Raw genomic sequence first — 21,774 nt, forward strand, 5'->3', positions numbered from 1 at the left:
TAATCAGGATGGGTGTGTCAGAGGCAATGCGATTGGCACAGGATAGAGCAGGGTTTAGGGCTGTTGTACATAGGGTCGCCATGAGTCACAAACGACTTGACCACACATAACAACAATAAAAATATGGAGGTGGGAGGGAAATAGCTGTTAAATACCCTACAATTGAGTACAACCCTCATTGACCCTATAAACAACAGAAGAGAACTTTGTCCTATTCTGTGCCATCATCTCTGACATACTGGAGCCCATTGCTGCCTGCATTCATGGTTGTCATTCTGTCTCTTCAAGGGTCTTCCTTTCCTTTTTTTTTTTTTAAATTTTAATGGAAGTTTACCGAGATTTGGAATTTCTATTCATACATTGTTGCACACTTTCCTCCCTACCCAGCCTCCTCTCAGTTTGCTCTTCTCCTTGAAGAAGAAAAAAAAATTCTTTCATTGTTATACAATCCTAACGCCCCCCCCACACACACACACACCCCCAAGTACTCTTTACTATGTAACTCTTATTTTGGACTCTTGTCATGAAAATAATAACTAATCATATATTCCTTTTAAACAGTTCTCTCCCTTATCTGTTTCAGTGCAGTGTGTATTATTTATCCCCTCTTTTCTTCAGTTCCCCCCATCCCCTATGTCAGTCTCATTTTACAACAGTGGCATTATGCAGTATGTGTCCTTTTGTGACTGAGAGATTTCACTCAGCATAATGTCCTCCAGAGTCATCCTTTTTTGTATAATATTTCATTAGTTCCTTGTTTTTCAAGGCAGCATACTATACCATTGTGTGAATATACCACAGTTTCTCTGTCCATTCGTTTGTTGATGGGCACTTGGGTTGTTTCCAACTCTTTGCTATTGTGAACAAAGCAGCAATAAACCTCAGTGTGCATATATCTGATTGGGTGGCCGTTTTGGTTTCTTTAGGGTATATTCCCAGTAGTCGAATTGCTGGGTCAAATGGTATCTCTATTTGCAACTTTTTAAAAAAGTGCCATACCGCTTTACACAGTGGTTGCACCACTTTACGCTTTCACCAGCAGTGATTAAAGGTTCCAGTTTCTCAACAACCTCGTCAGCATTTGTTGTTTGCTGATCTGTTGAATTTTGCTGTTCTTACTGATATCTCATAATTGTTTTGATTTGCATCTCTCTTAGAGCCAGGGATTTTGAACATTTGGTCATGTGTTTGTTTGTCATCTGAAGGTCTTATTTGGTGAAGTATCTGTTCATATCCTGTGCCCGGTTTTCAACTGGGTTGTTTACCTTTATCTTGTTTTGGTGCTCAAGTATTCTATAAATCCTAGCTGTATCAGACATGTCTATATTTTTTCCCAGTCTGTGGCTTCCTTTTTTACCCTGTTGGAGAAGTTCTTGTATGCGCCTAAGGATTTTATTCCTAGAAGGTCCCATTCATCTATTTTATCCTCTCCTAGTTGTAGGGGGTCTTCCTTTCTTTATTGCTGTCCCTCCTCCTTTCTAAGTGTTATGTCTTTCACCAACAAATAGCTCTCATGGCAACATGCCCAGAGTATGTGGGACAACTTCATCATCCTTGCCTCCAAGGATGTAATCCGTTCTTTTTAGCAGTTCATGGGATATTCAGTACTCTTCTCCAGTACCACAGCTCGAAGTTAAATTTGTTAATTAGCATGGGTGCTTACTGTAGGAGAAAGATTAAACCCCACCCAGTACTCTTGAGTTAGGGAACTCTGGTGGCTTTATGGTAAGGAATCATTCTGCCAGCACAGTGGTATACGGTTCAAATCCGCCAGCTGCTCTTTGAGAGAAAAATAGACCGTCTCTTCCCATATGATTTACTGCCTCTGAACACCTGCTGGATGGTGTACCTATGTGTTGGTTCTGACTCAGAGATACACAACAACTGATCATTTATAGGACAATTAAACTACTCCATATAGTACTGTAGTGATGGACACACGGCTTTATGCAGCTTTGGCTTTTGATTAATAATACACCACTATTGGTTCGTCAGTTATAACAATTATAGCATCAGGATTGAAGGGAGACTTATCAACAACTTGCATTAATGCAGATGACACAACCTTGCTTGCTGAAAGTCAGGAGGAATTGAAACACTTGTTGCAGAAGATCAAGGACTGCAGCCTTCAATATGGATGACATCTCAATATCAAGAAAACAAAAATTCTTACCACTGGAGCTGTAGACAACATGATGATAGATGGAGGAAAGATTGAAATCATTAATAATTTCATCTTACTTGAATCTACAATTAACACCCTTGGTATCAGCAGTCAGGAAACAAAGAGATGTATTACATCAGGGAAAATCTGCAGTTAAGGACCTCTCCAAATTATTGAGGAATAATGATGTCAGTGTAAGGACTAAAGTGCATCTGATTCAGGCCACAGGCTTTCTGATCACTTGCTATGCATCTGAGAGCTAGACAGTGAATAAAGATGACAGAAGAAGATGCCTTTGAGCTATGGTGTTGGAGAAAAGCGCCAAACTTTCCATGGAGCACCAAGGGAACAAACAGATATGTCTTGGAGAGGTTGCACCTGGAGTGCTCTTTGGAAGTAAGAATGATGAAGTTTCGCATCATACTTTAGGTATGTTGCTAGGAGGGACTATTCCTTACAGAGGGCCATGATGCTGGGATGGGTAGAGGGTTGGCGAAGGAAGAGGATACCCTCAACCAGTTGGATTGACATGGTGACTGCCACAATGAGCTTTAGTGTGTCAGGAAGCGTGAAGACGGCACAGGATAGAACAGGGTTCAGATGTGTTTTTCATAGGGTCACTATGAGTCGTACTCTACAGCAACTAATGAGATAACTTTTGATTCTTCAGTTATAACAAATGTGCTATAGGTATGTTAATTGGAGAAATAATGTGCAGGAAGGAAAGGATATATTGAAAGCCTGTACTTTCTGTAGTTTTTCTCTAAACCTGTAACTGGTGTAAAAAGACAGTTTATTTTTAAAAAGTGAAAACTAAATGCTATTGAGTTAGCATTTAGAAACTTAAAATTAGTCTAACTCTGCATCAGCTGCCAATTACAAAATGTGCACAAAATATTTTTTAAAATAACGGTTTAGAAGCATAAGAAAGTGACTTACGGTGGACCCAAACTGGCAAAGAGTCTCCACAGGGGAAAGATGGGCATTCTCCTCGCATGCGATTTCCTGCCTCTGAAAACTCACTGTAGGGTCAGCTTTTGATCATGATTCCATCTTGACAGAACTCAGCAACAAAAACATTGCATTAGTGACAAAAGTTAAGGGTTTGAAGCTAAATGCATACTGGTGGCCTAGTGGTAAGAAACTGCACTGTAATCACAAAGACTCAGGGTTTGAATCCACCAATAACTCCATGACGTACTGCCTCTGAAAATCCACTAGAGGGTCTACTATGAGTTCCAACTCAATGGCACATAACAGCAGAGTAAATATCAGAATTCTTCTGAAAAGCACCAGATAATACAGTCTCTTTTCTGAGCCAGAATTCAACAGAGCAGTTAAATACTAAAAATGAATATGAAAGAATGTCAGAAAAGAACAGAAAAATTAAAAATAACACCAAAACAAGACCAAGAATGAAATAAAATTTTAAACAAGTTTTTCAGGCTTGACAAAAAATTACATTAAATGGGAATGGACTGAAAATTTTAATTAATAGTGCCAGATTGTCAGACTGGTTTAAACTGCTTTCTAGAGGATGTTAACATTATAGATACAATAAAACACAAATAGGCTGATTTTAACGGATACACCATGCTGCTAATATAGTAAGCATATGAAAGCTTCGAATGGCAATATTAATATCTGCAGAATATCCCAGAACACTTGATCGTGCTAATGGGAAACCTATACTTGGACCAAGAGGCAGTCGTCAGAACAGAGCAAGGAAACACTACATGGTTCAAAATTGGGAAGGGCATACACCAAGGATGTTTCCTGTCTCCATACCTTTTCAACCTGTATGTAGAACAAATTATCTGGGAGGCTGGACTCTATGAGGAGAAATGTGGGGTCAAGATTGGAAGATCTATCAACAATATGCATTATGCAGATGACACAACCCTGCTTGCTGAAACTGAGGAGGAGCTGAAGCGCTTGCTGCAGCAGGGCAAGAACTGCAACCTCCAATATAGATTGAGGCTCAGTGTCAAGAAGACAAAGATTCTCACCACTAGACCAATTGACAGCATCAGGATGGATGGTGAAGAGATTGAGATTGTTCACAGCTTCAGTTTGCTTGGCTTCAAAGTCAACACTCTTGGCACCAGTAGCCAGGAAATTAAAAGATGTATTTCCATTGTAAAGTCTGCTGTTAGGGACCTCTCCAAAGTACTGAAGAACAACGGTGTCTTTCTGGAGACTAAGTTGCATCTGATACAGGCCATGGTCTTTGCATTTACTTGTTATGCATCAGAGAGTTGGACAATGACTAGCGAGCATAGAAGGAGAATTGACGCCTTTGAGCTGTGGTGTTGGAGAAGAGTATTGAGGGTACCATGGACTGCTAGGAAAACAAACAGATTCATCCTGGAGAGGGTTAAACCAGGCTGCTCCTTGGAGGCAAGGATTCTGAGCCTTCGTCTGACATACTTTGGTCATGTTGTAAGGAGAGATCAGCCTACCGACATCATGCTCGGTAGGGTGGAGGGCAGGTGCAGGAGGGGAAGGCCCTCTAGGAGGTGGACTGATTTGGTGACTCAGGTAATCGGGATGAGTGTGTCAGAGACAGTGGGATTGGCACAGGACAGAACAAGAGTTTAGGGCTGTTGTACATAGCGTCGCTTTGAGTCGCACATAACAACAGCAACAAACCTCTCCAGACTGCTGAAGAGCAATGATGTCAGTCTAGATACAAAGGTGTACCTAATCCAGGCCATGGTCTTCTCAACTGCGTGTTATGCTTCAGAGAGTTTGACAATGACTAAGGATGACAGAAGAATAGATGCCTTCAAGTTGTGCTGGAGAAGAGTCTTGAACATACCAAGAAAACCAATAGGTCTGTCTTGGTGAGGGTGAAGCCAAGTCTTTCCTTGGAGGCTAGGATTTTGAAACTCCGCCTCACTAACTTTGGGCATGTAGCCAAAAGAGATCGATCCTTGGAGAAGGACATCATGCCCAGAAGGGTGGGCCGACAGTGCAGGAGAGGGAGACGCCAGATGAGATGGATTGATACAGTAATTGGGGCAGTGGGGGTTGGTGTGTTGGAATTAGACTGGCTCAGGACTAAGGACTGGGAAGGGTTCAGAGCTGCTGTACATAGGTTCACTATACATCACAGGCGATTCAATGACACATAACAACAATAACATTCTATGACAGGTTTGGAAGCAGGAGTGGCATCCACTTCCTAAGCAACATGCCTCTAGAAACTCTGATGAACTTTGGCAAATGTTGATAATTGTAGAGGAGCTTCAGACCTTTTGTTCATAGGGTCACTATGAGTTGTGCTCGACTCGAAGGCAGACAACAACAACAAACTCAGCAATAGCAAATCACATAATCCAAATTTTAAAAAAGCAAAAATGCCAAATGTATATTTATACATATCCCATCAAACACTTGCAAATGAAAAATAATTATATGACATTACATTCACCATTACCAACTATTACACTCACTGTTACCAACTACCAAAGCAATCCAAAGGAAATCCACAGTGAGATATTATTATATACTTACTGGAACAGTTAAAATGAAAAATCATGGTGATACCACGTACTGTGAAAAAGTAGAGAAATTGCATCTCACACATTATTGGTGGAATGAAAAATGGCCCAACCCTTCTGCAAAGTAGTTTTGCAACTTCTTGTAAAACTAAAAGTGCAGTTAATGTTTGACCCAGCAATTTCACTGTTCTGGTGGCCTAGTGGTGAGAAACTGCACTTCTATCCCAAAAGCACGTGGTTAAAATCCACCAGGCACTATGCAAGAGAAAGATAGGCAGTTTCCTCCTGTGCAGTTTATTGACTCTGAAAATCCACTGAAGGGTCAAGTATGGGTTGGTTCCAACACTGCAAACAACATATGTCATATAATCAGAACTGGGTCATATTTGACCCTCCAGCAAGTTTTCAGAGGCTATAAATTGTACAGAAGATGATTTTCTGTCTTCTTCCACAGAGCAGATTATGGATTCAGACCTTCTGCCAGTTACTGGCAGGACAACTCCTTACCCCCTAGGCCATGAGAGCATTTACCCTAATGAAACTAAAGTTGATGTTAACACAAATATTTACATGCAAAAATTCATGCAGAAATATATAAAACAGACTTAAGACAGGGTAATGGTGAGCAAGGTCCAATGGTGATTAATTTTAAAAAATGCATGGGAATGATCGTGTAAAACACAATGTGAATGAAGAGCAGTGTAAAATTTAATGTATACAAACTCTGTTGGTTTTTTATGTTTGTTTTTTTTTAAATGTATACAAACTTTGTAAGCAAACCAGTATAAAATTCTAAAAAAATCTAATCTAATAAAGGAAAAGAGAAAAATGTTAAATACATGAAAGATTTATAAGCTATATATATGTTGGTTCTTTTCATGCTAGTGAATAGATTCTATTGTCTCATTGTATACTGAAAATGAATACTGTTTTTTAGTACTTCATATTTTAGTCCCCTATTTAATAGCATGTACATAACTTCTAAGCTAAGGAATATAGAAACAATATTTGATATGTTTTCTTCTCATTTCAGGTCAATGAATACATTTTTGATAATTTACCTTATAATCCTTATTTCTGAAGCCATCCTCAGCACTATTTTAAAATACACATGGCAAGCTGAAGAAAAATGGGATGAACCTTGGTATAACCAAAAGACAGAGCATCAGAGAAATAGTAGTAAGGTATTTTATGGTATTCTTGACTCTGCTATAGAAGAAACGTTATTCTTTGCCATGGTTAATACTTGAGTACTGACTTCTATATGAGGAACCCTTGGAATCTGAAGGGTGATAAAATGAAATTGCGGATGAAGAATTATAAGGATTATGTTTGAATTGGTATACACACCCCCCAACACCCCATTCCATATACTCCAGCAGAGGTTGTATTACCTAATGGCATAGCTTGAATAATTACAAGAGGTCACAGATATCTAAATAAGTCTGAGTTTGCAATCCATTTCAACCTTACATTTTTTAGTTTTTATTCCATATACTGTACTTTATCATAAATTCATTAATAAGTAAGTGTAATAATTTGCAGTTAGTTCTATTTGAATAAATCAAGGTTATTGATGTCAAGTCTATTGTTTTGAAGTAATACACAAATGACAGTTTTAAACTGATTAAATGTGGATTACCACCAAAGATTACTTCAGGGAAGTATTCTCTAAACATCACTTTAGGTTGAAAGACATATTGCAATAGAAATTTAGATCTAATGAGACTACATAGCATGTAATCACAGGGACTCTACCCTCTTTTTGGAGGACCTACTTTTAGTATCATTCACTAATATATTTTGCAAAATCCCTGTTGAAATGTGTTTCTCCTGTACCATTGTTAAACTGGCTGTGGTGTAATTCATACTGGAGAGTTTTGATTGCTAACAATTCAGCCTAGAAATTGTTTTTTATAACTTTTTAACTTTATAGTCACTTTTAAGTTATCTTTGATAAAAAGGGCTGGAGTGGAATAGATATTATGGAAGTTAAGGATAATTTTGTTACTATCTGTTATGCTAGGCTTTTTCTTTCCCAATTTATTCTATCAAAGTAATGTGTACACAAATACTAGTGAAATAGCTAACTTAGCAAGGTGAGGAGCCCTGTCAATGTTCTGTGTTACATGTTGGGCTGTTAACTGAAAAAAAAAGAAAAAGAAAGAAACTTAGTTAAGTGGTAGACTACATCTGTAGAAACAACTGTTGGAGAAGCTCATATCTGCAGTCCTGGCCAGATCCTGACTGTGGAACAGACTGACAGTTGCTCATGTGCCAGCTCGAATTGAACATGAAAAACAAGTCCACAGAAAACAGAATTCAACCTTGGGTCTTTCCCACCTGAATTTAAAAGTCCTCTCAAGAATAGTTTTGAGGCATTGAACACTAATGATAGAAAACCAGATGAGATGATATTAAGGATATCCCCCACAAAGCAGAGAAAGAAAAATGGATGTCAGAAAAGACTGACAGTTGCACTAGAAGGTCAAGAAGCCAAAAGAAGGTGAAAAGATGCTGAAGTAAAAGCTGAACAGAAGATCTCCAAGGGAAGCTCAAGAAGAGAAAGCAAAGAATTACAACAGAATGTGCAAAGGGCTGGAGTCAGAAGTCAGAGGGAAGAACTTGCTCAACATTTCTCAAGTTGAAAGAACTGAAAACAAATTCAAATTCAGTTTGTTTCTATATGTACAATATATTGAATGATGCAGGAAGCATCAAAAGAAGATGGAGGGAATACATAGATTCACAGTACCAGAAAGAATTGATTGACACTGAGATATTTCAGGAAGTAAGGTATGAACAAGAGCCAATGGTAGTGAAGGAAGATCATGCACTGAAGGCATTGGCAAAAAATAAGTCCCTAGAAATCAATAGAAGATGATTTAAAAGGTTTCAAGTAACAAATGCAGCCCTGAACATGTTTACCAATGGAATGTTTGCCAGGAAAATTGGAAAACAGTTACCTGTCCAACTGGCAGAAGACCCATATTTGTTCCTATTTCCAAGAAAAGTGATTCAGCAGAATGTGGAAATTATTTAACATAATATCACATGCAAGCAAAATATTGCTACAGATAATCTAATAACAGTATGTTGTCAGAGAACTGCAAGAAGTTCAAGCTGGGTTTAGAAGAAGCCTTGCTACCAGGGATATCATTGTTGATGTCAGATGAATCTTAGCAGAAAGCAGGCATAACTAGAAAAAATGTTTGTGTTTTATTATTTTTTTACATTTTTTTCTTTTTCTACATTTTTAAAACTTTATATTGATTTATTTACGAAGTTCAAATAATATTGTTTTTTACAAAGGATTTTTCCCATTTCCTTCATCTCCACCCCCACCCCCAGTCGAATTGTGCAACCCTGTGATTAACATCCCCCCCATCTTCACCCCTCTGCTTCCACCTCACCCCCTTTGGATCCCCAAACTCATTCTACAGTAGTGGTTTTACACAGTATTTGTCCTTGTGGGACTGAGTTAGTTCACTTAGCATAATGCTCCCTGTTTAGGTAGTAATTTACAAAATCATTGTTCCTGCGTGCTGCATAGTAATCCGTTGTATGATTGTACCACAACTTCTCAATCCATTGATTTGTGGTTGGACATCTGAGCTGTTTACATGTTCTTGTAATAGTGAATAATACTGCTGTGAACATTTGTGTACAAATCTCCATTTGAGAATCAGTTTGTGTTTTATTAACTCTACAGTTCTTTTGACTGTTGTGGATCGTAACAAGCTATAGTTATCTCTTGTCAACCCAGGATACAGAGAGAAGCAAGACAGAGACACCAAGGACAGAGAAGAAAAACAGAGTGTTAAGGCAGAGGGAAGACAGCTCAAAGAATGCAGCTTTGAGCCAAGCATCTCTGTAACCTTTATTGAGAATCAACAGGAAGTAAATCACAAAGAGAATTCTTTGCAAATGAAGCTATGTTTTTTTTCTGTTGACAGTGTTATGCTTATCTCAGGAATGAGGGTTTTATAAACACAATCTGAGAATTGTTGAGGTTCTACTAGGTCTACCTTGGCCCCTGATTCCTGTTATCTGTCTTAGGAGGAATTCCACCTTGTATTTGCACCTTCTTCAGTTCCTGGTTAAGCATTTGGTTTAACATTTGGATTCCCACAGTTAACACTGAGACAAATGGGAATTCCAGAACATTTCATTATTCTCATTTGAAACCTGTATCTATACCAAGAATCTTGTTCAAACAGCAAGGGAGCACTGCATGGGTTAAAATCAAGAAAGGAGTGCTTCAAGGTTGCATCCTTTCTCCAGGCCTATTCAGTGTGTTTGCTGAGCCATTCATTTGAGAAGGTACACCGTATATAGAAGAAAACTGTGGCATCAGGATAGGAGGGAGACTTGTCAGCAGTCTCTATTATGCAGATGACACAGCCTTGCTTGCGGAGACTTGAAACACTTGCTACAGGAATCAAACACTGCAGCCTTCATTTGGATTACATCTCAACATCAGGAAGACAAAAATCTTTACCACCGGGGTGATAAGGAGCATCATTAAAAATGGAGAAAAGACTTAAATTGCCAACAATTTCAAATTTCATCTTACGGGGTCCACAATCAACAGTGTTGGCAGAAGCAGTCAAGAAATCAAAAGATATATTACAGTGAGAAAGACTGTTTTCTGGGACCTCTCCAAAGTAGTGAGGAGCAGTCGTGTCAGTTTAAAGATTAAGGTTCACCTGACTCAGACCTTTTCCATCACTTGGTTCACCGGATTCAGATCTTTTAATCACCAACTGTGCATCTGTTTGCTGGACAGTGAGTAAGGATGACAGAAGAATGGATGCCTTTGAATTGTGTTGAAGAAGAGTATTGGATATCCCATGGACTGCCAAAAGAACAAACAGATGTCTTGAGAATGTACAGCCACACTGCCCCTTGGAGGCAGGGATGGTGAAACTTCATCTTACATACTCTGGGTATGTTGTTAGGAGAGGCTGTTCCTTGGAAAGAAGCATCATGTTTGAAAAGGTGGAGAATCAGCAGAAAAAAGTGGGAGAGAGGGATTGACACAGTGACTGCAGCAATGGCTCAAAATGTATCAGAAATTTTAAGACTGGCGTAGGATAGGGCAAGGATTTAGATATGTTGTTTATAGAATTTGTGAGTCGTACTCGATGGCATATAACAGCAACAGTAAGATAATATTTATTGAAAAGACAAATCTGTTAATCTAAATTTATTGATACTGTAGATGATACATTTTAAAATGTAGTTGATGACTTGAAAGTTTCTGATGATTCCCTACAGTGATACTGAAGAAATTCTTGTGTGTGTTCTCTAATCAAACTTTTTTTTCCTTTTTCCCAGATTCTGAGATTTATTTCAGACTTCCTTGCTTTTTTGGTGCTCTATAATTTCATCATTCCAATTTCATTATATGTGACAGTAGAAATGCAGAAATTTCTTGGATCGTTTTTTATTGGCTGGGATCTTGATCTCTATCATGAGGAATCGGACCAGAAAGCTCAAGTCAATACTTCAGATCTGAATGAAGAGCTTGGACAGGTGAAATGATGCTTTTATGCTTCTAGTTTAGTACTTCAAGCAATGAATGTACGAAGATAGATAAAACGGGAAATATTACATGACTTCTAACAGAAAACCACCCTACTTTGTTTTACCCCTACCTTTAAAAGTTTCCCGTTTTTCTTAAGCTGTTTCTCGTACTTACTATTCTATTTCTGTGTAATTTCTTGATTTTTTTCAATTCAGACATTATGTACCGTAAAATAGAAAAGAAACCTTTTTTTAAGCTTTTAAATATCTTGCTGTAATCCATTTTCTAAAAGAAAATAACAAACACTTTATAGAACAAGTATGAATGAAAGCTGTCCACTTTTAAGTAAACAACTTAAAAATTCTAAACGCTTGAAGGATTTTTTTTATAGTTGACAGCTCTTCATAATGCTAATATGAGGAATGGTAGTTACCAGGCTCCCAGGATCTGTTCAGCACCAGATAGGAGACATTCTTTATGTTAGAAAAACCTTAGCACCCATAGAGAATGATGATAGCACATCATCTTTGTCATCTATGATACAACCTGTAATTTAAGTACCAAGAGCCAACTGTCAGGGTTCCTATCCATCTGACAGTACTTCTCTAAGGGAGTAGATTCCAATCTTTAGGCCTTCAGTCATCGAATTATAGACATTCTGGGAAGGGACACTGTCATAGCTGAAATTCCAGAGCACTCTGACTTTGTCCATAGACATCACTCTAGTGGACATCTTAAAACCCCTAAAAGATGGCTAGACCCCTTCCCCTCACTGGGGGACAGTGTTTAGAGCAGGTGCCAGGGGACAAGGATATGAAAATGTCTAGTTTAGTAATCTTGTCATACAAAGAATGAAAAATTAAAAAATATAATTGTTATACTGCATCCCCACATATCCTCCCAGCCACATATACACGTTGTGTCCCTATATCCCTTCAAGTATTTTATTGAGCGTTAATTTTTACCCTTGTTCATGTACTCATAATTTATGTATGCCCAGGTAAACCATAATTAAATTTCCTTTTTCGTGATTTTTGTTTTCCCTATTGTCCATTGCTCAGATTTTCATTTATGTGGTTTCCATGTACTGGAAAACAAACTGACAAATATATGAAATTTTTTTTTTCTACATATTAAATACATAAGGAAATCTAGGATTTTCTTTCCTTTCTTCCTTTCTGCATATAACGGGGTTTTTTTGTTGTGTTTTGGGGTTGGTTTTTTTTCTAAGCCTTGTATCTTTCTGGTTAAATTTGGACTTCTTACTTCTGGATCTGCTTCTCAATTCTCCCTTTGCATTTCTTTCTCTTGTCACCTAAGAAGTTCTTTGAACCTTTCTTGATTTTTATCTCTTATTTGTTGTTCTCTTACCTTTCCATCTATAGCTTTTTGCCTTCTTTTGCTCAAACACATTCCCAGCTCCTAAAAAAAGAATGCATAAGGGAAAATGTTTTGAGACTGCACATATAAAAATATGTTCTATTCACATTTGTTTGGTAATAAATTTTGAATATTGCTAGAGTAGAAATACTTTTTTTCCCCTTGAAATTTTGAAAACATTGCTCCAATATTTTCTAACTTCCAGTGTTGATATTAAAGAATCCAGTCTCATTCTTATTTTTAGTTTTCCATATTTTATCTCTTTTAAAAAAACATTTCTGAAAGTTTTTGAGATCTTCTATGTGAGAGATCTGAAATTGTATGATTAAATACATTGCTATCATTCCCCCTCCTTTCTTTTTTTTTCCCTTTCATTGGACAGTGTGCTCCAGAAGCCCTCTCAGTCAGGACATGCTATCTTTCAAGTAAAGGACATTTTCCAATATTGTTCCTTTGGTAATATCATTTCTGTGTTTTCTTTTTCTGAAATTATTATGATGTAGCTATCAGACCACCTGAATCAGTTTTCTAATTATCTTACTTTGACATTCATTTTTCATTCATTTTCTATAGTCTTCTCCAGGGAGAATTGCTCAATTTTAGTTTTTGTTTTTTTAAAAAAAAAGAAAATTTTTAAATATTTTTCTTGTCAAATGTTTCTTTTGTTCCAGTATTCTCTGAACAGTGTTTCTAAAATGAATCTTTATCTAGTCTTTAAAATATCATCTGTTCTCTTACTTTTCTTACAATTTAAGTTTTGTTTTCTGTATTTATCTCTGCTCTTACCTTCTTTGTTAATAGTTCTGCTATAACGTGACACCAGGCTTCCTAAATATCATTGCAGTATGTGGAATTGCTTGATGAAAACCACAGTGCTCGTCTCAGAGATAATTGAAGTTAGGGGCACAACACAAAAATATCAGAAATATATTTTTAAAAAGAGAAGCCCAATAAAAGCAGCAGTTCCAAAGTACATAAATGTAACAAGTGCAGCATTTGCTTTTTAAAAATGCCTCAGATTTGCTTGTGGAAGTAGGAAAAGTTTGCAGTATGAGCATTAGTGTAAGAGTATAAGAAAGGGTACCTAAAGCCAGAAAGAAGTTTGTAATGCCAGCGGTAAATGAGTGTGACTCATAATGCACATGATGAATGGATGCAACTGGTAGCTATTTGAGGTTTGTGTACTTTTTTCTGTAATTACAGAGTGTTATTCAGAGACAGAATCATGTAAACCAAAGCCATAGGTCAGTCACATTGTCTCTAAATTGTGCTCATATTTTAATAGCGCTGGAATACATTTTTATTTTTAAAGTAGTATTGTTTTAGACTGTGCTTTTCATATAAGAAGTTGTCCTCACCTAAACTCTAACCGTTGACTATGTTTTCAAGTTAAAAGTAACGCTAAAATGTTTATTGGAAATGCTCAGTTCATTGGTCTCCACCATTAGGCTAGCATTCCAGCTGTTCTGGGAAAGTTTTTACTTTTCTGTGCTAACTGTTCTGGGGAAGTTTTTTACTTTTCTGTGTTAAAAACGATTTTCTTTCCTTTTCAACACTGTTGTGTTTACCCTCAGCTTCTGTTTCCTGTCTACTTTAGATAGCTTCCTACCACTGACTTCTGTTTCTCCCATTTTGTGTTCCTGTTCCTAGCTATGTACCATTTCTCCTAGCCCAGATTCCTTTTCATATCTGGGTTATTAATCCATCCTATCCACCTTTGCTTCAAAACTAGTTTCTGAGGAATATGCTATTTCATGAACTCAGAGTTTATACCATGTTTTCATAAACTTAGGGAATATGCACCTAAAGATGCCACGAACTTCAAAGTATCTGAAGATTGAAAAGATTTTGTGGTACTTTGTTTCATTTCTTTGGCATTTTGATTTTTCCATTGTACTTGGATTATAAGAATCTTAACATCAGTGTATCTATGTTCAATGTTGAATTTTACATATAGCATCTGTATATCAACATAGAGAAGGCAAAGTTTTTTGTTTGTTTTATTAATGTAGCACTATGAACATAAAAGTTTGTTTTCCACTCTTCTAGGTGGAGTATGTGTTTACAGATAAAACTGGCACGCTGACAGAAAATGAGATGCAGTTTCGAGAGTGTTCAATAAATGGTATAAAATACCAAGAAATCAATGGTAGACTTGTACCTGAAGGCCCAACACCAGACTCTTCAGATGGAAACTTATCTTACCTTAGTGGTCTATCCCATCTGAACACCATACCTCATCTTACAACCAGTTCTTCTTTCAGAACCAGTCCTGAATATGAAATTGAACTGGTAAGCAATTTTTAAATTCATGAATAGGGACTACATTTCACTAACATCTTCCATTTTATACAGTTGTCTACATTGAGTTGGTCTATTGTACAATAGACGTTTACATGTCACTTTTATGGGGCACATTTATGGGGCAAGAAATACTTGAAATGCTTACTTTTTAATTGAGTACTACAAAACATAATACTGAAAATGTCTAATCACAGCCCAGTTTAACCTGTCATTTACTCTGTGTCTTCCTTAGTTTTCCAGATAGTAAATAGTATATATTAAGGAAAGGAGCTGTGATGGCTTGGTGCGGTACAGGTTTCTCTACTGACCAAACAGTCAGGAGTTCGAATACACCAGCTTCTCCCTTATGTATGGATCATATTGGAATATAGTTTTATTTTGAAAAGTGTGTAATAATACAAATGCCTGTGGATTGTAATAGATTATACCTTTCACATAAAAAGCCATCCTCAAATGAACACTAATGCTTAACTAACCTTTTAGATTTCATCCTATGAAGATTTACATACTTGGAAACCTCAACGAAGGGCACTAGGAGTCACCATCAACTCAGCGACAGCGGATTACGCTCAATATTAAGAAAAGCCCTATTGTCTTGAACAAGACATTGCTAAAAAATGTTGTATACCGTCAAGTCGGAACCAACCCATAGATGTCCTGGGTTCCCTGTTTCCATTCATCCAGTTTCCCTGTCCCCCAGGTTTTCTCATCTTTTATTGCGGGCAGATATTGCACCTACGGTTTGATGTAGTTGATTGTTCTAAGGATCATGTATGTAACTGTCTTATGTTATGTGCCGTTATGGCAGAACCCACAGTGAGTTTCAAGAGGCTGTAAATCACATAGGAGTAAACGGTAAACTGTCCATCTTTCTCATGTTGAACAGCTAGTGGATTCAAACCACCTGTCTTTGAGTTGGCAGCACAACTCCCTGCTACTCAAGGAGTATATGTCTTGTATTCCTATTATTTGTCTGAAAGAAAGCCTTTGGGTGTATCTTCAGTTTTTAGATAGAAGTTTGTCTCAGGACAGTAGTCTCTGGGATTCTGCTGGTGACTTTCTGACCAGCAAGTCTGATCTTTTTAATTTTTTTGTTTTACTTTTGATTTACATATTTCCTAATTCCAACAAGGCTGTTATGTGTGTTCTTGGTCTGAGGGTTTGGTGATGATAACTGGGCACCATGGAGTTTAGTTTCAGGTTAGAGGATGCTGTAGTTCATATTTGGGCTGTTAGTCTTTTGATTCAGTTATTCCTCTGAGTCTTCCTTATTCATCATTCTCCTTTGTTCTAGGCAAGAATAGATTACTAGTTGCCACTTAAATAGCCACTAATAAACTTTTAAAAAAGAAATTTGGATGAAAGCTTAAAAATCATGTTGTTGTTGTTGTTATGTGCCGTCGAGTCACTTGTGACTCATAGCGACCCTATGTACAACAGCACTAAACCCTGCTCTATCCTGTGCCAATCGCATTGCCTCTGACACACCCATCCCGATTACTCCAGTCACTGAATCAATCCACCTCACAGAGGGTCTTCCCCTCCTGCGCTGTCCCTCCACCAGGTATTTTATTCAGTCACTCTTTTCACATTTTGTTTTATAACATTAATTGCAATGTCTGATCCACCTCTTATTGTGCATTGCCTTACCCCTCACTGAATTGTCTATTCAAGTTCTCCTCTCTTCTCCCTTCTTTCCCATCCCTGTCAACTTTGGCCATTCCCACATGTTTTCAGACCCCACACACTTCTCACGACATTAAATATCTTTAAAACTGCAGTTTACTGCACTTTGTTTATCCATTCATCCAATGAGGGGCGGTCAGGTTGCTTCCATCTTTTTACTCTCATGAAAAGCATTGAGATGATCATGCAGTATGTATGTCTATTCACAAAATGGCCATTTTTTAAAAAAATTGTTTTATTATTTTTGTGAGTGTAGCGTCAGATCAGATCTGACTGGTACAGGAGGAGATTGTCACACTTTCTCCAGCAGAGCATCTGGTGGATTCAAACCACACACCTCTGGAACTGCAGTGCAGCTTCTTGCCACTAGGTCACCAGAGCTCGCCCATAAAGCAGTTCTTAATTCTCTAGGATATATTCACAGAGGTGAGATTGGAGAATTGTATGATGCCTTAAAGTTGTGCTGGAGAAGAGAGTTGAACATACCATGGACTGCCAGGAGAACAAACAGATCTGTCCTGGAGAGGATGAAACCAGACTGTTCCCTGGAGACAAGGATTTTGAGGGTCTTTTTGACATACTTTGGGCACATGACCAGGAGGGACCAGTCCTTGGAGAAGGGACATCATGCTTGAAAGGGTGAGGGGACGGCGCAGGAGAGGAAGATCCTGGATGAGAGGAAGATCCTGGATGAGATGGATTGATACAATAAATGGGGCGATGGGATCAGGTCTGTCAGAGACGATGAGATTGGCTCAGGATAGGGAAGGGTTCAGAGCTGTTGTGCATAAAGTCACTCACTATGAATCATAGATGACTCGATGGCTCATAACAGCAACAACAATCTTTTGTCATATTCTGTATGTTCCTTTTATTTTTGTTGGTTCTGTTGTAATGTCATCCATCTCATTTCTTGTTTCAGGGTTTTTTGCACTGTTCTTTTTCCCCCCCCTTTGTCTGTTGTATTACTCTTTTGAGAGAACTTCTAATCTTGTTTCTTCTTTCTATTGGACTTCTGTTTTCTGATTTATTAACCTCCTTTAAATGTTAATATTTTGGCAATTCTGGGCTTCTCTGATGCTCTTTTTCTATTCGAGTTGTTAGATTATTCTTTTTTTGTTGCACATGGTTATTACTATACATTTACCCCTTGGTCCAGATTTTGCTGTCTTCCAGAGGTTTACGTATGTTATTTTTTCAATCACATTTCTTGTAGGATATTTTTTTCTTCATTCCATTTTCATTTTTTGACTATTTGTTATTCAGTTTCTATGTATTTTATAATTTTTCCCCTATTCCTCATTTCTAGTTTTATGGCCCTGTCATCAGATCACATGCTTTGTACTGCTTTGATATTTTTTAAAAATATATTGATTTGGGGCCTGACATATGATCTGTTCTGAAAACTGGTCTGAATTTGTTTGAGACTATTGTGCGCTGTGCTGCCACTGAATATTCAGATATGTCTGTGCAGTTAATTGTGGATAAATTGGTTAATTGTGATGTTTGACTGACTCATTTCTGTCAAGTCTTCAGAACCGATTCACAACTGACCCTTTGCAGGTTTTCAGAGGATATAAATGACACAAGAGGAGATTGTCCCATCTTTCTCCCAAGGAGCAGCTTGTAGTTTCAAACCAACAGTGCTCGGGTTAGCAGCACAACTCCTTACCTGCCAGGTCACAAGACCTTCCTGTTGTTGAGGTTTAAGTCTTCAGTATCTTGCTGAGCTGCTTTTTAGTGTTCTGTCCTACATTGAAAGTGGTATGTTAAAGTCTCCTATTTTCATGGAACTATTTCCCTTTTCAGTGCTATTAGAAATATCTGTATATATTTTGAAATACTATCATTAGATAAGAAATATTTAGTATTCATGTCTTCTTGGTGAATTGGCCCTTCCTTGTCTGGTGGACTATAAATTAAGATTACCATTTCCATTCTTTTTTGGTTGCAATTCGAGTGATAAATTGTTTCTATCCTTGGATTCTTAGCTTTCTTACTTCTTTATGTCTAAGTTATATCTCTTCTGGACAACATACTGATTGATCATGGTTTTTTAATATCTTTACTGTTGCATTATTCAATGTGAATATCAGTTGTTGTTGAGTGCTGTCGAGTCATAGACAACTCATAACGACCCTATGAACGAAAAGACCCATCTTTGGCTTAGTAGCATCACTTTCTGTCCACTAGGCCAACTGAGCTCTCTCTGTGGTGGTGGTGGTGTTAAGTGCCATCAAGTCATAGACTACTCTTGGGGATCCTGTGAACAAAAGACCTGAACAACTGTATAACTTTCATCATTTCTCCAAGTTCATAGAGTTTCCAGAGGCAAGATATTTCAGAAGTGGATGCCATTCCTGCTTCCAACCTTGTTTTACTTGGGGAACTCCACCAAACACTGTCCAGCATGGGTAACCATTATCGCATTTGACAAAACATCAGTGTCACAGTGTTTAGCATCACAACAACCACAGGTTACCTCTGTACAGCAAATGGACAGACCAGTGCTAAACCACTTAGAAGAATGTTTGACCAAAAACAATTAAAACGAGGCCCAAGGCCGCAGATTAAAATCACCCACCTTTGACTTGATAGCATAACTTTCTATTATTATTATTTATTATTAATTTTAATGAAAATTTACAGAGACCCTGGATTTCCATTCATTCGTTGTTGCACTTTTCTCCCTGCCCACCTCTCCCTCCCTCCCCCAGTTTGCTCTTCTCTTTGAAAAGTAAAAGAAAAATTTTCATTGTTACATAATTTCTTCCCCCAAGTCCACTCCACTATGCAGCCTTCATTCTGGACTCCTGTCATGACAGTAATACCTAATCACATATCCCTTCTAAACAGTTTTCTCCCTCATCTGTTTCAATGCAGTATACATAATTTATCTCCTCTTTCTCAGTCTCCCCCCAACTCTGATGTCAGTCCTGTTTTAAAACAGTGGCACTGTGCACTATTTGTCCTTTTGGGACTGAGATATTTCACTCAGCATAATGTCCTCCAGGATCACCCATTTTGTATAATATTTCATGAGTTCCTTGTTTTTCACTGCAGCTTAGTATTCCATTGTGTGAATATACCACAGCTTCTCTATCCATTTGTTTGTTGATGTTCCCAGCTTCCAAGGTTGTTTCCAACTCTTTGCTATTGTGAGAAAAGCCATGATAAACATGGGTGTGCATATATCTGCTTGGGTGGTGGTTATGGTTTCTTTGGGGTATATTCCCAGTAGTGGAATTGCTGGGTCAAATGGTATTTCTATTTGCAACTTTTTGAGAAAGTGACAGTGTTTTTAACAAACGGTGTTGGCAAAATTGGAAAACTATCTGCAGAAAACTCAAGCAAGATCCACACCTCACTCCATACACAAAAACAAACTCAAATTGGATCATGGACCTAGGACTAAAACCACGGACTATAAACTTTATTGAAGAAAAGCTTGGAAGAACTCTAGAAATCCTAATCCACATCGTAAACAGTCTTCCAAGCATCCTGAAAAATCTACAGCCAGAAGAGGGACCTTCTAAGAATCAAATCCCTATGCATATCCAAAAACTTCTCCACATCAGAGTAAAAAGGGAAGCCACAGATTGGGAAAAAATATTTGGTAATGACATGTCAGATAGGGGACTTACATCTAGCATTTATAAAATACTTGAGCACCACAACATAAAGGTCAACAACCCAATTGAAAAATGGGCACAGGATATGAACAGACACTTGACCAAAGAAGACATTCAGATGGTAAACAAACACATGAAGAAAAGTTCAAAATCCCTAGCTCTAAGAGAGACGAAAATCAAAACAACTGTGAGATATTTATTATCTTACCCCAGTAAGAATAGCAAAATTTAACAGAACAGCAAACAACAAATGTTGGCGAGATTGTGGAGAAACTGGAACCCTTATTCACTGTTGGTGGGAGTGTAAAATGGTGCAACACCTATGGTAGCATAACTTTCTATCCACCAGGCCCACAGAGCTCTCTCTAGGTTGATGGTGGTGTTCTTAAGTGCCGTCGATTTGTAGACCACTATGAATTAACAACAGGCATTTGGTTGTGTCTGTGTAGGTTACAGAGAACAGTTTCCTCTTTAGAGTCAAAATAAACCAGCTGTTACTCAGGCACTCCAAGGTTGTAGCAGCTTTGGTCTAGAATTTACATAACAGAATGATTCATAATATTTATGAGTTTTTGGGGTGCTTTTGCGAGAGTTTTGTGTTTTGAGTGCTTTTTTTTTTTTTTAATTTGTAATTCTGTTTCTAGTTTCCTGATATCTGAGAATGTTCTTTTTATTGTGAAAATTGTTTCTCCAGATTAAAGAACATGATCTCTTCTTTAAAGCAGTCAGTCTCTGTCACACAGTACAGATTAGCAGTGTTCAGACTGATGGCATTGGCGATGGTCCCTGGCAGTCTACCCTTACCTCTTCCCAGTTGGAGTACTATGCATCCTCCCCAGATGAAAAGGCTCTAGTGGAAGCTGCTGCAAGGTAATTTCATCTCATTTCCAGTTCTTCCCCCACCCTCCAATATTTTTTTTTTAATATGAAGCATTATGATATTAATCATTTTAAATTGGCAAGTACATATTCATCATTTTAAATTGCCTGGTTCATTTTAGTGCCTTTTAAATAATTCTTTCAATGAGAAATTGAAGTATGTTATTTTTGAGTTCTAGATTGCACTGGGCCATGTTTGAAAGTGACCTCATAAAATCTGATAACTATAAAAATCAAAGTAGTGTAATTTTGTGAAAGTACTTCTATGCAATCATCTTTTAAGTCTTTTAAGTTCTTCATTAACAGACATGAATAGGGGTTGCTCTGTGCCTGCTCTGATCCTTCAACTTCTTAAAAGTAATTACATAGTTAAAAGACATTTTTTTAAAAAATATCTAATGCTAAATAGTTTTTTAAATTGTCAGTAGGTTTTCTTTTTTTGATACTAGTTTATTTCATTCAAGCATAATTCATAATGAAACTTCATGAAACCACTCTTCAGTCTTATATTTCTTTCTCCTGTTAATCCATAGACTTGGCATTGTCTTTATTGGTAATTCTGAAGAAACTATGGAAGTTAAAACACTTGGAAAATTGGAACGGTAACTTTTTTCCTTATTTTGCAATTTTCTATTTATTGAGTATACAGTGTAGAACATGGATTGATAAACAGTGGCCTGCAGGTAAAATCTT

The 21,774-nt window shown here is 37.5% G+C and overlaps 1 protein-coding gene across 1 annotated transcript in view; it reads left to right on the forward strand.

The window, feature by feature from the left end:
* ATP11B (ATPase, class VI, type 11B) overlaps positions 1 to 21,774 on the forward strand; it is a 104,418-nt gene that overhangs the window by 32,295 nt on the left and 50,349 nt on the right. The window contains exons 10-14 of the mRNA XM_006884050.1: positions 6,704 to 6,854; positions 11,011 to 11,208; positions 14,630 to 14,872; positions 20,897 to 21,072; positions 21,615 to 21,683. Of these exons, the coding sequence (XP_006884112.1) occupies positions 6,704 to 6,854; positions 11,011 to 11,208; positions 14,630 to 14,872; positions 20,897 to 21,072; positions 21,615 to 21,683 (837 nt within the window). The remainder of the gene's footprint in view (positions 1 to 6,703; positions 6,855 to 11,010; positions 11,209 to 14,629; positions 14,873 to 20,896; positions 21,073 to 21,614; positions 21,684 to 21,774) is intronic.

This window comes from Elephantulus edwardii, unplaced genomic scaffold, assembly GCF_000299155.1.
Source record: "Elephantulus edwardii isolate Elephantulus edwardi_28Jun2011 unplaced genomic scaffold, EleEdw1.0 scaffold00031, whole genome shotgun sequence".
Lineage (NCBI taxonomy): Eukaryota > Metazoa > Chordata > Mammalia > Macroscelidea > Macroscelididae > Elephantulus > Elephantulus edwardii.